This window comes from Corythoichthys intestinalis, chromosome 4 (genome assembly GCF_030265065.1).
Source record: "Corythoichthys intestinalis isolate RoL2023-P3 chromosome 4, ASM3026506v1, whole genome shotgun sequence".
NCBI lineage: Eukaryota > Metazoa > Chordata > Actinopteri > Syngnathiformes > Syngnathidae > Corythoichthys > Corythoichthys intestinalis.
This window is the reverse complement of record NC_080398.1, coordinates 5909411-5927633: the sequence shown is the minus strand read 5'-3', so window position 1 is coordinate 5927633 and position 18223 is coordinate 5909411. Positions and strand designations below refer to the sequence as shown.

Sequence of the window (18223 nt, the reverse complement as noted above, 5' to 3'; positions counted from 1 at the left end):
CATTCAGAAACACTAAAAGAAATGGATAAAAAAACATTGTGGTGGTCAGTAAATGTTACTTTTATAGACCAAGTGCAGAGAAATAAATATAGAATCACTCCATTCTGAAGAAAAAAATATGGAATCACCCCATTTTGAGTAGAAAATACAGACACACCCAGTCAATTTCCTTTCCTTAATTGAACCCCTGCCTCAGATTAGATCTGCTCGTTAGTCAGCAGTTAAAAACCGTGCAGTTATCAAACCTTGGAGGGCTGCTGGATTCACAAGAATCATGGCCCCAACAAGAGAGATGTCTCTTGAGACCAAGGAGAGGATTATCAAACTTCTCGAAGAAGGTAACGCTACACGTATGGTTGCGAAAGATGTGGGCTGTTCACAGTCAGCTGTATCAAAAATCTGGACCAAGTACAAGCAGCATGCTAAGGTTGTTAAAGTTAAGCGTACTGGTAGACCGGAGAAGACATCCAAACAACTAAAGGCCATATGTCTTGAAAACAGAAGATGTACAGTGTATCACAAAAGTAAGTACACCCCTCGCATTTCTGCAGATATTTAAGTATATGTTTTCATTGGACAACACTGACAAAATGACACTTTGACACAATGAAAAGTAGTCTGAGTGCAGCTTATATAATAGAGTTAAAATTTTTTTTATAGCCTTTAATATCTAAACGCCTGGCAACAAAAGTGAGTAACACGACAAGCAGTACTCAATTTGGACATTTAGGGATGTAGTTTCTAAGGGGTGTACTCACTTTGAAGCTTTTAAGCTGAAGAAGGAGACCTATCGGGCCTTTTTGGCCTGTGGGACTCCGGAGGCAGCTGACAGGTACCGGCTGGCCAAGCGGACTGCAGCTACGGCGGTCGCCGAGGCAAAAACTCGGACATGGGAGGAGTTCGGCGAGGCCATGGAAAACGACTTCCGGACGGCTTCGAGGAAATTCTGGTCCGCCATCCAGCGTCTGAGGAGAGGAAAGCAGTGCAGTATTATCACTGTGTATAGTGAAGATGGGGTACTGCTGACCTCGACTCGGGACGTCGTGAGTCGGTGGGGAGAATACTTTGAAGCCCTCCTCAATTCCACCGACATGCCTTCCTTTGAGGAAACAGAGTCTGGGTACTCCGAGGTGGGCTCTCCGATTTCTGGGGTTGAAGTCACTGAGGTGGTTGGAAAGCTCCTCGGTGGCAAGGCCCCGGGGGTCGATGAGATCCGCCCGGAGTTCCTAAAGGCTCTGGATGTTGTGGGGCTGTCGTGGCTGACACACCTCTACAACATCGCGTGGACATCGGGGCCAGTGCCTCTGGATTGGCAGACCGGGGTGGTGGTTCCCCTTTCTAAGAAGGGGGACCGGAGGGTGTGTTCCAATTATAGAGGGATCACACTCCTCAGCCTCCCCGGTAAAGTCTATTCAGGGGTGCTGGAGAGGAGGGTCCGTCGGGAAGTCGAATCTCGGATTCAGGAGGAGCAGTGTGGTTTTCGTCCCGGCCATGGAACAGTGGACCAGCTCTACACCCTCTGCAGAGTCCTCGAGGGTGCATGGGAGTTCGCCCAACAAGTCTACGTGTGTTTTGTGGATCTGGAGAAGGCGTTCGACTGTGTGCCTCAGGGAGTCCGGTGGGGGGTGCTCTGGGATTACAGGGTACCGAGCCCCTTGGTACAGGCTGCTCGGTCCTTATACGACCGGTGTCAGAGTTTGGTCCGCATTTCCGGCAGTAAGTCGAATTCGTTCCCAGTGAGGGTTAGACTCCACCAAGGCTGCCCTTTGTCACCGATTCTGTTCATAACTTTTATGGACAGAATTTCTAGGCACAGCCGAAGCGTTGAGGGGGTCCGGTTTGATGACCTCAGCATTGAATCTCTGCTTTTTGCAGATGATGTGGTGCTGTTGGCTTCATCAAGCCGTGACCTCCAACTCTCACTGGAACGGTTCGCGGCCAAGTGTGAAGCGGTTGGGATGAAGATCAGCACCTCCAAATCCGAGACCATGGTCCTCAGTCGGAAAAGGGTGGAGTGCCCTCTCCGGGTCGGGGATGTGATCCTGCCCCAAGTGGAGGAGTTCAAGTATCTTGGGGTCTTGTTCACGAGTGAGGGGTAGGAGGGAGCGAGAGATCGACAGGCGGATCGGTGCAGCGTCTGCAGTAATGCGGACGCAGCACCGGTCCGTAGTGGTGAAGAACGAGCTGAGCCGAAAGGCAAAGCTCTCAATTTACCAGTCGATCTACGTTCCTACTCTCACTTTTGGTCACGAGCTGTGGGTCGGGACCGAAAGAACAAGATACCGTATACAAGCGGCCGAGATGAATTTCCATCGCAGGGTGTCCGGGCTGGGCTAGGGTGAGAAGCTCGGTCATCCGGGAAGGACTCGGCGTTGAGCCGCTACTCCTCTGCGTTGAGAGGAGCCAGCTGAGGTGGCTCGAGCATCTGGTTCGGATGCCTCCTGGACGCCTCCCCGGTGAGGTGTTCCGGGCATGTCCCACCGGCGGGAGGCCCCGGGGACAACCCAGGACACGCTGGAGAGACTATGTCTCTCGGCTGGCCTGGGAACACCTTGGATCCCGCCGGAGGAGCTGGTTGAAGTGTCTGGGGAGAGGGAAGTCTGGGATTCCCTGTTAAAGCTTCTGCCCCCGGAGCAAGCGGAAGATAATGGATGGATGGATGGACTAAAATATGACTACAGGGAACAAGTATTTTCGTCCAAAAGGCTAAGACAAAAACTAAAAGGACTACCAAAAACAAATGAAATTCCACTTAGCAGTCCATTGAGCAGTTTTAAGTGGAGTGATTCATGGATTTTAATATGAAAAACACATCTCTACTGATCAAAAAAAACAATCTTAAGCAATCCCTCAACACTGTACACACCATCAAAGCTGTATCATATTAGTTTTGATGATGACAGTACATTTATCAAAGTATTGAAGTCTACTCCATCTGTTGTGGTACTGGAATTCAAAGAACTTTGGTCAGGATAACAAAGCAAGTCATCATAAATATTGATATTCAACAAAGACCAGAAACATATGTAGGGACTTGGGGATCTGAAGAACTGTGGTGTATCTTTTGACCTATTGGCTCTGCGCGATATGGAAAAAAGCGTTTCAAAAATTCAGAGCTAGAATTCTGATGCTGAAAAAAATAAACCTGTGTTAGAAATACAAATTCAAAGTTCGGTGGTACTATTTTACTTGTAGTACTACCAGGATTTCTGACTACTTCTCAGGCTAACCTGTGATGCTAACCATGAAAATAAAACATGACCAATTCTTTCTCCTAGAATGCGCCAAGGCAACCATAGCCGACGTGGTCTTCGTGGTGGACGGTTCCACCAGCATCGGCGACGCTGACTTCCAGGAGGTCCGAGAGTTCCTCAGAGCCATGGTGTCCGGGTTTGACATCGGGCCCGATAAAGTCCGCGTGGGTTTAGCGCAATACAGCGACCGGCCTTTTCAAGAATTCCTGCTAAAAGATCACATGGACAAGGCGTCTCTACTAGCCCAATTGGAAAAGATCCCCTACCGAACGGGGAACACGTACACGGGAAAGGCCCTGGACTTCGTGCGGACGCGCTTCTTCAACGAAAGCGGCGGTAGCCGAATAAGCCAGAAGGTGCCTCAGATCGCCGTGGTGTTGACGGACGGCGAGTCGACCGACGAAGTGCTGGAGCCCGCTCGCCGGCTGAGGCGGCACGGGGTCATCGTCTTCGCGGTGGGAGTGGGAGAAGCGCACACGCTGGAGCTGACCAGCATCGCCAACCGACCGGCGCAAAACTTTCTCTTCCTCATCGACAACTATCGAGCTCTTCAGAGACTGACTACGCGTCTGCTGCAGACCATGTGCACCTCAATTGATAACCAGAAGCAAGGTGAGGCACTATGTTTTTTGGTCGCCGTCGTTGGCGTCAATCCATCTATCCGTTTCGACTTTTTGGGCGATTTCCTAATTTATTTGGAGTTAATGATCAGGTTTTAAATGAAAATTTGTACTCTTTTTACGTGAGAGCTGTCATGATTTTACACGTTAGTGCCATGTTTTTACTCGATAGTTATCAGATTTTTACATAATTATCATGTTTTCACACAAAAATCATGTGTGTACATTACGTTTTACACCAAAAATATCATGCTTTTTACATGATAACTATCATAGTTTTACATGATTATCACTAATTGGGATATGATAGTTATCACAATTTTCGTGATAATTATCACGTTTTTACATAATTATCACATTTTCACATAATGATTAAATTGTATGATATTTTTCAGTTTTATTTGATAATTATTGTTTTTAGGCAAGGCAAGGCAAAGGCAAGGCAAATGTATTTATATAGCACAATTCAACACAAGGCAATTCAAAGTGCTTTACATCACATGAAGATCATAAAAATCACATTTAAATCAACACAACGTAGAAACGAAGACAAAAGATCGCATTTAATCACATAATAAAAATAAATAAATAAAATAAAAATAAAACAAAAACTACTACAAATAATAATAATTGAAATCAGCAATGGAGATAAATACAAGATGAATAGAAAGCAGGTAGATTGAAATATATAGACAGTTATAGATATGCAGTGCTAAACAAAAGCGTTTTTAGCCCTGATTTAAAAGAGCTAACAGTTTGAGCATACTTCAGACGTTCGGGTAACTTGTTCCAGAGGTGAGGAGCATAATAACTAAATGCTGCCTCACCCTGCTTGGTTCTTGTTCTTGGAACATGCAGAAGACCGGTTCCAGACGACCTTAGGGGTCTAGATGTCTCATAGGACTCTAACAAGTCAAGCATGTATTTTGGTCCAAGGCCATTAAGTGTTTTGTAGACGAGCAGTAGTATTTTATAGTCTATCCTTTGACTTACTGGAAGCCAGTGTAGCGATTTCAAAACTGGTGTAATGTGGTCCAGCTTCCTTGTATTTGTGAGGACTCTGGCTGCAGCATTCTGTACCAGCTGCAACTTCCTGACTGATTTTTTATCAAGACCTGTAAATATACCGTTGCAATAGTCCAATCTGCTGAAAATGAATGCATGCATAAGTTTTTCCATGTCTTGTTGAGTCAGAAGCCCCTTGATTCTGGTTATATTTTTTAGGTGGTAATAAGCGGATTTAGTGACGGACTTTAAATGGCTATCAAATTTTAGGTCTGAGTCAATAATTACGCCAAGGTTTCTGACTTGATTTGTAGCTGTAAGTGACATTGTGCTAAGTTGGCTGCTTATCTTTGACCTTTCCTTTTTTGGCCCAAAAATGATCACCTCTGTCTTCTGCACATTTAACTGGAGAAAATTCTGGCACATCCATTCATTGATTTGATGAATGCATTTGCTCAGGGTGACTAAGGGACTATAAGCATGTGGGGACACAGAAAAGTACATGATACTTATGAAATTTATCCAAATTTATCTATTTTTTACATGATAATTATCACATTTTTACATAATATGTCTTCACATGATAATAATCCCTTTTTTAAGATGACAGTTATCACGTTTTTACACAGAAATTATCAAATTTTTACATATTTACCACGTTTTAACACAAAAATTATCATGATTTTACATGATAATTATCATAGATTTACATAACTAGCACTCATTTGGATATGATCGCTATCATGATTTACATGATAATGATCAACTTTTGGCATAATGATTCAATTTTACATAATTAACCACGTTTTATTTGATATTGGTTTTACATGATAACTATCACATTTTTACACGATAATTATTATGTCTTCACATGGAAAATGAATGAATGAATGAATGACGATAATCCTGTTTTTAGATGATAGTTTAGACGTGTTTACAGAAATGATCACATTTTTACATAATTATCACGTTTTAACACAAAAATCATGCGTTTACATAGTTATCACGTTTTTGAACCAAAATTATCTTGATTTTACATGATAATTACATAGTTTTATATAATTAGCACTAATTTGGATATGATAGTTATCATGATTTTCATGATAATTATCACATTTTCAAATAATGATTAAATTTTACATTATATTTTTCACGATTTTTTTTTTTACATAATTATTAAATTTATCCAAATATATCTAATTTTTACATAATAATCATCACATTTTTACACGATAATTATGTCTTCACATGACAATAATGCCTTTTTTAGATGATAATTATCACGTTTTTGCACAAAAATTATCACATTTTTACATATTAATCACGTTTTAACAGAAAAATCATGTGTTTACATAAGTTATCATGTTTTTACACCAAAATTATCATGATTTTACATGATAATTATCATAGTTTTACATAATTAGCACTAATTTGATAATTTTATATATATAATATATTATAATATTATATATATACAATATAATTATCACATTTTCACATGATTAAATTTTACATATTTTTCACCGTTTTATTTGATAATTATTTTTACATGATAGTTAATATATTGATATATTGATTGATGAATGATATTACATTTATAAAAAATTTATCTCATGTTTACATGGTAATAATCGCATTTTTACACGATAATTATTATGTCTTCACCTGATAATAATCCTGTTTTTAGATGATAGTTATCACGTCTTTACACAGAAATTATCACGTTTTTACATGATAATTATCACATTTGCACATAATTATAACATTTTTACAGAATGGTTTCACTTACTTAATTATTATGATTTACATGAGTTTTTTCTTTGCATGAAAAACGTTTTTACATAATAATTAAATTTTAACAAATGTATCTCATTTTTACATAATTCTCACATTTATACAAAATTATAGATGTTTTCACGTTTTTGTTGTACATGATAACTGTCATATTTTTACATAATTATTACCTTTTTACATAAGTTTCACATTTTTATATAATTTTTACATTTTTACATGATAGTTTTCACCGTTTGACTTGATAATTTTTGTTTTTTCATGATCGTTATCACGTTTTTACATAAATAATGTTTTTGCATGATAATTATCAAATTTATACAAATTTATCAAATGTTCACATTATAATTATCACATGTTTACAAAAGTATCACGTTTTTACATAATTATTACATCATCTCATGATAATAATCCTATTTTTACATGATATTCATCACGTTTTTACATGATAAGTATTATGCTTTTACACGATAGTTATCTCGTTTGTAGATAATTATCACGTTTTTACATAATTATCATGTTTTACATGATAATTATTGTTTTTAAATTATATTTATCTCTTTTGTACATAATTATCACATTTTTACAAAATTGTCACATTTTTACATGGTAATGATCACATTTTTACATAATTATCACATTTTTACATGATACTTATCACATTTTCGCATAGTTATTACATTTTTACATGATAGTTTTCACCATTTTACTTGACATTTATTATGTTTTACATGATCGTTATCTCGTTTTTACATAAAACATGTTTTTACATGATAATCATTAAATTTATACAAATTCATCTCATTTTTACATGATAATTTTCACATTTTTACATAATTATTAGGTCATCACATGATAAAAACCCTATTTTTACATGATAACCATCACGGTTTTACACAGAAATGATCACGTTTTTACACAATTATTACATTTTTACATGGTAATGATCACATTTTTACATATTTATCACATTTTTACATGATACTTATCACATTTTCGCATAGTTATTACATTTTTACATGATAGTTTTCACCATTTTACTTGACAATTATTATGTTTTACATGATCGTTATCATGTTTTTACATGATAATCATTAAATTTATACAAATTCATCTCATTTTTACATGATAATTTTCACATTTTTACATAATTATTACGTCATCACATGATAAAAATCCTATTTTTATATGATAACCATCACGGTTTTACACAGAAATGATCACGTTTTTACACAATTATTACATTTTTACATGGTAATGATCACATTTTTACATATTTATCACATTTTTACATGATACTTATCACATTTTCGCATAGTTATTACATTTTTACATGATAGTTTTCACCATTTTACTTGACAATTATTATGTTTTACATGATCGTTATCTCGTTTTTACATAAAACATGTTTTTACATGATAATCATTAAATTTATAAAAATGTATCTCATTTTTACATGATAATTTTCACATTTTTACATAATTATTACGTCATCACATGATAAAAATCCTATTTTTACATGATAACCATCATGGTTTTACACAGAAATGATCACGTTTTTACACAATTATTACATTTTTTACATTATAGTTATCTCGTTTTTAAGTAATTATCACATTTTATCAAAATTTACACAATTTACAGAATAATTTACAGAAATGATCACGTTGTTACGTTTTAATGTTTTTATTTTTTACATGATAATCATCATATTTTTGCATAATTATGACCTTTTTACATAGGTTTTCACGTTTTTACGGGATTGTTTTCACATTTTTACATGGGCAGTATCATGCTTTTACATCAATCAAACAATATGCGTCCGTAAAATGTTTTTTTTAAAAATTCTATTCATGTTTTAGGATTTAATTTTTTTTTTTTTAATTAAACATTTAGAATATATTTATATTCGAAGTAGCGCTACTCTTACTTGAGTCAAATTTTGGACTACCTCTGGTTACTAGTGTGCTACAAATTAGAGCATTTATTCCTGTTTTTTACCTAAAGGATATCGAATAAATGCAGATGGTGAGAAAGAAGAAGTGAGTACACAACTTTACCTTCTGTTTCTCATTTGCTGGTTTAATATTCATGGCATATGCCTGCTTTTCATTCGACTATTTTGACTTATTGAGACCCGCTGAGGAATTCAACTTCATAATGACGACCCGATGTTGAGCTGAAATGAACAACTGATGAATATCGTAAGGCTCGTTTCTTACCACAACAATGCCGACCAAAAGAAGCCGTCAGCGATCGGCGAGGCCAGCCAAAAAATACAGCGGGAACAATTCTGTGTAAGAGCAGAATTTACTGTAATGCTCCTTTGCTGTGGGAAGTTTCCACAGAATAGAATTGAACCCCCACGCAGTCAGACGTTGTAAATCTGAAAGCAGCTGCCAGTTTTGAGTTTGGCGAACAGGGATTATAGCTTTTAGCTGCAGGACGCCACGTAACAGCCATAAAACAATACTTTTTGTATGTTGGAGATTGGACTCAGGTCATTTTCTGCTCCTAGAAATCAGAATGAACGAGTGTGCATTGTAGCCAAAAGCATCAGGAGACAGAACAAGAGCGTTCCATTAAAAAAGCCAGAATGAGCAAGTTGACTTCATTGTTGAACTCTCGTTGTCCTTTGTTCTTCCTATCTACCTACAGTATGTACTCACCCATTAGAGTAAACGGACGACCAACTGACTAATCTGAAATTCAAACCTACCAACTGACTGATCAACTCTGACCCTAACCGAACCGGCCAGCCAACTGGCTGACAAATTTGCCTGCCTACCTACCGACATACCAACTTACCAATCAGTCAACCATCTGACTAATCTAAAAGTCAAACATACCAACGGAATGACTAACGCCCCCTATCAAATTAAACCTAACAATCAACCACATGACTTATTTAAAATTCAATTCTACCAACTGCCCAACTAACCCCCAACATCAAAATGATTCCATTATTCAAACCTACCTATCTTCCGATTTATCTCCTAGCCTATTGTACCGCACACAGTACCCTACCCGACCCATACTTATCTATCTCCCTATTTACCTACCAACCTACTCACTGACTTATCTTCCTACCTACCTGCCTACCTACCTACCTGCCTGCCTCCAAACAGTATCTACTTGCCTACCTACAACCTACTGACTAACTTATCTACCTACCTACCTAGAACCTAATGACTGACTTACCTACCTACCTACCTACCTACCTACTTGCCTGCCTGCATACAGTATCTATTTACCTACCTACAACTTACTGACTTACCTACCTACCTACTTGCCTGCCTACATACAGTTTCTACCTACCTACCTACCTACCTACCTACCTACCTACCTACCTACCTACCTACCTACCTACCTACCTACCTACCCGCCTGCCTACTGACTGACTTATCTACCTACCTACCTACTGAGTGACCTCCTACCTACCTACTTGCCTGCCTACATACAGTTTCTACCTACCTACCTACCTACCTACCTACCTACCTACCTACCTACCTACCTACCTACCTACCTACCTACCTACCTACCCGCCTGCCTACTGACTGACTTATCTACCTACCTACCTACTGAGTGACCTCCTACCTACCTACTTGCCTGCCTGCATACAGTATTTACCTGCCTGCCTACCTACATACCTACCTAACTACCTACATATCTACTGACTGACTGACTTCCTACCTACCTACCGGCCTGTATACAGTATCTACTTACCTACCTACCACCTACTGACTGACCTACCTACCTACCTACTTGCCTGCCTGCATACAGTATCTATTTACCTACCTACAACTTACTGACTTACCTACCTACCTACTTGCCTGCCTACATACAGTTTCTACCTACCTACCTACCTGCCTGCCTGCCTGCCTACTGACTGACTTATCTACCTACCTACCTACCTACTGACTTACTTCCTACCTACCTACTTGCCTGCCTGCATACAGTATTTACCTGCCTGCCTACCTACATACCTACCTAACTACCTACATATCTACTGACTGACTGACTTCCTACCTACCTACCGGCCTGTATACATATCTACCTACCTACCTAGAACCTACTGACTGACCTACCTACCTACCTACTTGCCTGCCTGCATACAGTATCTATTTACCTACCTACAACTTACTGACTTACCTACCTACCTACTTGCCTGCCTACATACAGTTTCTATCTACCTACCTGCCTGCCTGCCTGCCTGCCTGCCTGCCTACTGACTGACTTATCTACCTACCTACCTACTGACTTACTTCCTACCTACCTACTTGCCTGCCTGCATACAGTATTTACCTGCCTGCCTACCTACATACCTACCTAACTACCTACATATCTACTGACTGACTGACTTCCTACCTACCTACCTACTTGCCTGCCTGCATAGTTTCTACCTACCTACCTACCTGCCTGCATACAGTATCTACCTACCTACCTACAACCTACTGACTGACCTACCTACCTACCTACCTACCTACTTGCCTGCCTGCATAGTTTCTACCTACCTACCTACCTACCTACCTACCTACCTACCTACCTACCTACCTACCTACCTACCTACCTACCTACCTACCTACCTACCTACCTACCTACCTACTTGCCTGCCTGCATAAAGTATCTATTTACCTATCTACAACTTACTGACTTATTTACCTACCTACCTACTTGCCTGCCTAAATACAGTTTCTACCTACCTACCTACCTACCTACCTACCTACCTACCTACCTACCTACCTACCTACCTAAATACAGTATCTACCTACCTACCTACCTACCTACCTACCTACCTACCTACCTACCTACCTACCTACCTACCTACCTACCTACCTACCTACCTACCTACCTACCTACCTACCTACCTACCTACCTACCTACCTACCTACCTACCGACTATTTAATAACTAAAATCTCCTCACTGAATGACTAATTGTCCAGAGAAAACTATTAAACCGACTGACCTATCAGCCACCCTGCCAGCTTGCCTACCTACCTTAAACCCATCAATCAACTCATTTAAAACTCAAACCTATCGACTAAATGAATAATTTCCGTATGACAACTATCAAACTGACTGCCCTACCGACTCACCTGTCAGCCTGCCTGCCTGCCTCGTCTACAGTTCCTAACTACCAACCTATTTACCCATTAAACCCAATAACCGATCAACTGCCCTATGAAAACTATCAAACCGAGTGACCGACTTGCCAGCATACATTATCTACCCACTTACCTGCCTACTGACCAGCCTACCCCCCCCCCCCCCCACTTACTCACCAAGCCTAACAATCAACCAAATTACTCATTTAAAATTCAAATCTACCAATGGACCGACTACCCCCCCCCCCCCCCATCAAAATAATCGAACTGACCTACCCTACCTACCTAATCACAATATCTACCTTTGCACCAATCCCTCTCCCTCTCTTTTTTCAGCCTTGGCCAAAAGATTTTCGGACATCTTCTTCCTGGTGGACAGCGGCTTGACTCCAAACGAGTTCAAACAAGCCCGTAACGCCATGTTCCGAGTGACCGACCTCATAAACATCGGCACGTCGGAGCACCGCGTGGGCCTGGCTCAGTACGGTCGAGACACCAAAGTAGAGTTCAATCTGGACGCTCACGGGACCAAAGACGAAACGGTCGCCGCCCTACGCCGTTTCCGCCTGCGTCGTCCGCAGAGTCCCGAAGCGTCCGACCTGGACGCGGCGTTGGAGTACGCCCGCTCGAACTTCTTCACCGCCCGGGCGGGAAGCCGAGCGGACGTGGGTGTCAAGCAATTCCTGATTATTGTGAGCGGGAAAATTTCAGACGACCAAGTGGACAAGCAGTTCCGCTTGCTCAAGGCGCAAGGAATCAACGTGGTGGCCCTCCACACGGGAGCGCCGACTCGGATACCGGATGTAGGCGCCTATCCGGGCGTTTCGGCCGCACCCGGGGCTCCCGTCGGTCCCGCCGGTCCTGCCGGTCCACCGAGCAACGTTCCAGGTCTAACGGATACTTTTGAAGCCCAGGGCCTTCCGGAAGATCCTACTGGAGGTAAAAGAAAACACAGTTTCAAGTTAATTAACCCTGTACAGATATTTGCTGCCATTGACGGCGCTAGACGTCCAATCCATTTGGACTGGGAGAATGGCACTGAAAGATGAACTTTCAAAGCCAGTCCTCCCAAATGGCAGGCAATGAGTTAATAATAAATATTCTCTTCTTTATTTACAAAAAATAAATAAATAAATAAACTTGGTTTCTTCTTTACATTAAAAAAAAAAAAAAAAAAAAAAATCGAAAATGATTATTACAAAATAAAAGAAATTTAGGAAAATAAAGACATTTCATTTAAAATGAAAAAAAAAAAGGAAAATTAAATTTAAAAAAAGAAGAAAAAAATCAAAACAAAAAAATTAATGACATTTGATTTCCTATTAATTTTCTGTATTTATTGTGTGCATGTGTGTAAATATACATACACGTATACAAATAACATATTAGTTAATATTAAATACTTCTTATTGTTGGAAAAAATAAACTTTTTAAAAAAAAAACTTTTTTTTAACTAAAAAGCAAAATGGGGGGCAATATTTATTATTTATTTTCTTTTATTTAATTGAAAAAAAAAAACATCAACCCATCATTTAAAAGGATTTTTTTTAAAAAGATTAAAAAATACATAAAAAATTATGAAATATAGACAATTCATTCAAAATAAAAAATAAAAAATTAAAATATTTTTTAAATGAAAAATAAATAAAAATCAAAATATCTCAGGACATTTTATTTTATATTTCTATTTTTATTGTGCACGTGTGTAAATATGCATACACATATACACATAACATACTGTATTAGTTAATAGCAATTATCTTTTTATTGATTATTTTTTTTAATAAACTTGGTTTCTTTTTTTAATTGAATATAATTTTAAAATGATTTTTTAATTTAAAAAAAAAATCCTAAAAATATTACAAAAATAAGACATTTAAGGAAATTGAAAGATTAAAGAAAATATTTTTCAAAATTGAAAAATAAACAAAACATTTGAATGACATTTTATTTTTGAATTATTAATTATTATCAATTTATTGTGTGCATGTGTATAAATATGCATACACATATCCACATATTGGTTAATAGTAAATATTTTCTTATTGATTAAAAATTTGAAATTGGTTTCTTTTTACATTTTTTTTTACTACAAAGCAGAAATAGGGGGGAAATATTTATTTTCCTTTTTAAATCATTCCATTATGTTTTTGTATTAAAAAAAATTTCTAAAAATCATTTTAAATTTTCTTCCATTTCATTTAAAATAAAATACAAGTACAAATTTAACCAATTTTTTGTTAAATATAAAATATGTATAGATACATCCATATACTGTAGAGGGATGAATATACACATATACATTCATGATTTTATAGAATTGTTTTCATGTACATATGTACGGCGCCCCTAAAGGGACAGCGACAGAAATAAAATCAAATAAATTTCAGCAATCTGGTGTGCACAAAAAACTAGATTGTTTCTTGTACGCATCAGAATCTATCTGGTAAACATTAGCATTATATAGCATTTAAGCTAGCGGACTTTTGCTATGCAACTTAGGCAATTGTTGCATTGTTGTTGCAATAGTGTACCGCATGTAACATGTCACCTTTGCTCATAAATATTCATGAGGCTAGCAGCACTAATGCGAGACGCATGTAAATAGCGCGGAAACGATATGTCTACTGAGCTAAACCTACTAATTCTGTCCGAAAATGATGTCCCTGGTGCCAAATTCTGCCATGTCAATCATATTGTAGAACACGGCGATTGGCTATCTACGTGTTCTTCTGTGTTTGACAAAGCCAAGAAGCCCTGGATTTGCAAACATTCAAGATGCTAACTGCAGCTATCCAGAGTGAAACTCCCCCATTCACACCTAGGCTGCTTGATTGCTTGTTGGAGTGGTCTATTTTTTGACAAAGCCAAGTAGTCAGTTTGGTATAGGGGTCATTTGACGCTTTTCTGATATTTCTTTATAGCCCAAGCAAACCCGGGACTTCCAGTGTTAAAGAGATGGCCAACTTCCAAAGCAAAAGTCCGCTAGCTTAAATGCCAGATAATGCTAATGTTTACAACAATTTGCTAACTTGCATGGCAAAAGTCCGCTAGCTTAAATGCTATATAGCTAATGCTAATGTTTACAGCAATTTGCTAACTTGCATAGCAGAAGTCCACTAGCTTAAATGCTATATAATGCTAATGTTTACAACAATTTGTTACTTGAAAAGTCCGCTATCTTAAATGCTATATAATGCTAACGTTTACAACAATTTGCTAACTTGCATAGCAAAAGTCCACTAGCTTAAATGCTAAATAACGCTAATGTTTACAACAATTTGCTAACTTGCATAGCAAAAGTCCACTAGCTTAAATGCTATATAACGCTAATGTTTACAACAATTTGCTAACTTGCATAGCAAAAGTCCACTAGCTTAAATGCCAGATAATGCTAATGTTTACAACAATTTGCTAACTTGCATGGCAAAAGTCCGCTAGCTTAAATGCTATATAGCTAATGCTAATGTTTACAGCAATTTGCTAATTTGCATAGCAAAAGTCCACTAGCTTAAATGCTATATAATGCTAATGTTTACAACAATTTGCTAACTTGAAAAGTCCGCTATCTTAAATGCTATATAATGCTAACGTTTACAACAATTTGCTAACTTGCATAGCAAAAGTCCACTAGCTTAAATGCTATATAATGCTAATGTTTACCGGATAGTTTCTGGTGCACACTAGGAACAATCTCGTGCGTACCAGATTGTTTCTCGTGTGTACCAGATTGTTTCCGTACTTATGTCTTCCCCCGGTGTTGTGTTTAGCTCACGCAACTTTACTGCTTATTCCACAGAATGTAAAGGAGCCAAATTTGCCGACTTGGTTTTTGTCATCGACGAGTCCGGCAGCATCGGCAACTCCAACTTCCAGCTAGTCCGCTCCTTCCTGCACTCCATCGTGAGCGGTCTGGACGTGTCGCCGACCAAAGTGCAAGTGGGCATAGTCATGTACAGCAAGCAAGCCAGAGCACAGTTTTTCCTCAACACCTTCGACGACAAGCGCGAGATGCTCGATTACATCAAAATGATGCCTTACAGTGGCGGCGGCACGAACACGGGCGCGGCCCTCAATTTCACGCGGGAGCAAGTGTTCACCAAAGAAAAAGGCTGCAGGAAGCACAAGGAAGTCCAGCAGGTGGCGGTGGTGATCACCGACGGGAAATCCCAAGACGACGTCGGCCCCGCCGCTTTGGAGCTGCGTCGGGCGGGCATCAAAATCTACGCCATCGGCGTCAAAGATGCCAATCTTCAGCAACTGGAGCAGATGGCGTCTTACCCGCCTAGCAAGCACATTTTCATGGTGGACAGTTTCACCAAACTCCAGACGTTGGAGAAGGAGCTACAAGGCGTCGTTTGCCACAATATCCTACGTGAAGCGATCAGTGACAAAGTAATCAAAGATACCATCAGAGAAGGTTAGCGCCCATCGCCGCACTAAAGCGCACTTTGAGAATAGGGGCTATGCAATTCTGGCCTGAATTATCGAGAACCTCAACACCATTTTTATTTTGTCCCCATTGTAGCCCTTCAAAATCATTGATTTCGTCCACACTGACAGGTGTAAATCATGTACAAAAATGCTCATGTTGGACACTATTAAGCCAAATTATTTAATTATTTGCCAATAAGATCTTTTAGAATAGGTATCATTTGACATCTAGCATAGACAAGAATAACAAATAGTTGAGATACTCTATGCCTTTTTTTGTTTTGTCCGAATTATTGGACATCAAAATCATTGATTTGGTCCAAACCGACAAGTATAATCATGGACAAAAATGAAAATGTTGGACACTTTTAAGCCGAATATTGTATTATTTGCCAAAATGATCTAGGGCTGCACCCAAGGGCGTAGGTTTGGTCTTAGTATTGGTAAGGACGATACATCAGCATAAACTGCATGTACACTTTTTGCTGGGGACGGGACATTAATAAGACAAAACATATTTGGTGAATGGGGGTCAGGGCTGCATTTCTCACCAATATGGACCTAATTAATTGATAGGCTAAATGGTTAAGGCAAAATACATCTGTATTGATCTATATACAGTTGTGGTGAAAAGTTTACATACACTTGTGAAGAACATAATGTCATGGCTCTCTTGAGTTTCCAGTTATTTTTACAACTCTGATTTTTCTCTGATAGAGTGATTGGAACACATACTTCTTTGTCACAAAAAACATTCATGAAGTTTGGTTCTTTTATGACTTTATTATGGGTTAACAGAAAAAGTGATCAAATCTGCTGGGGCAAAAATATACATACAGCAACACGAATTAGTGCTGCAACGATTAATCGATTAACTCGAGTATTCGATTAGAAAAAAATATTCGAATTAAATTTTGTTGCCTCGAGTATTCGCTTGATTAAAGTGGCTTTGTGAAGTTTTATTTTTTTGAAAGTGTTTACATTTAGTTTATTGATTAGGGTGGATAGATTGCCCTCCGGTCTGCCTCATTTCACATGGCTGAATCCAACTGCTTCCTGTTAAGACCAACGTAAGCTGAGTTTTTCTTTGGGCTAATGTTTTTTTATGCATTCGTAATTTAGTTTATATGGATATTTAGCCATTTTTGTGGGAATATGAGTCTGAACAATTTGTTAAGAGCATTGGAGAAAAGCATTTAAGCTAGCAGACTTTTGCCATGTAAGTTAGCCAATTGTTCTTTTGTTGTACATAGATCCTCATCTATTTATTTTTAATACCGTTTGAGGCTCAGCTCAGGTATTTTATTTTTTATGTTCCTTTTCCGATTACTCGATTATTCGAACTAACTAGTTCATCGATTAATCGACTACTAAAATAATCGATAGCTGCAGCCCTAACACGAATTAGCAATTTCTTGTGAGTGATTATTGACTTGAACAGTCATTGACTTGAACAAGTCAGGAAAGTCACTTGGAGCCATTTCAAAGCAGCTGCAGGTCCCAAGAGCAACAGTGCAAACAATTGTTTGTAAGTATAAAGTGCATGGCACTGTTTTGTCACTGCCACGATCAGGAAGAAAACGCAAGCTATCACCTGTTGCTGAGAGAAAATTGGTCAGGAGGGTGAAGATTCAACCGAGAATCACCAAAAAGCAGATCTGCCAAGAATTACAAGCTGCTGGAACACAGGTGTCAGTGTCCACAGTCAAGCGTGTTTTGCATCTCCATGGACTGAGAGGCTGCCGTGCAAGAAGGAAGCCCTTGCTCCAAAAGCGGCACCTTAAGGCTCGATTGAAGTTTGCTGCTGATCACATGGACAAAGATAAGACCTTCTGGAGGAAAGTTCTGTGGTCAGACGAAACAAAAATCGAGCTGTTTGGCCACAATGCCCAGCAATATGTTTGAGGAGAAAAGGTGAGGCCTTTAACCCCAAGTACACCATGCCCACCGTCAAGCACGGTGGTGGTAGTATTATACTGTGGGGCTGTTTTGCTACCAATGTAACTGGTGCTT

At 38.8% G+C, this 18223-nt stretch overlaps 1 protein-coding gene across 3 annotated transcripts in view; it reads left to right on the top strand.

Annotated features, from left to right (window-relative positions):
- Positions 1–18223, top strand: part of col6a4a (collagen, type VI, alpha 4a) — a 151080-nt gene that overhangs the window by 59526 nt on the left and 73331 nt on the right. For all 3 annotated transcript variants that reach the window (XM_057833820.1, XM_057833817.1, XM_057833819.1), the window contains 3 exons: positions 3279–3866; positions 12113–12715; positions 15576–16196. In XM_057833820.1, coding sequence (XP_057689803.1) covers positions 3279–3866; positions 12113–12715; positions 15576–16196 — 1812 coding nt within the window. The remainder of the gene's footprint in view (positions 1–3278; positions 3867–12112; positions 12716–15575; positions 16197–18223) is intronic.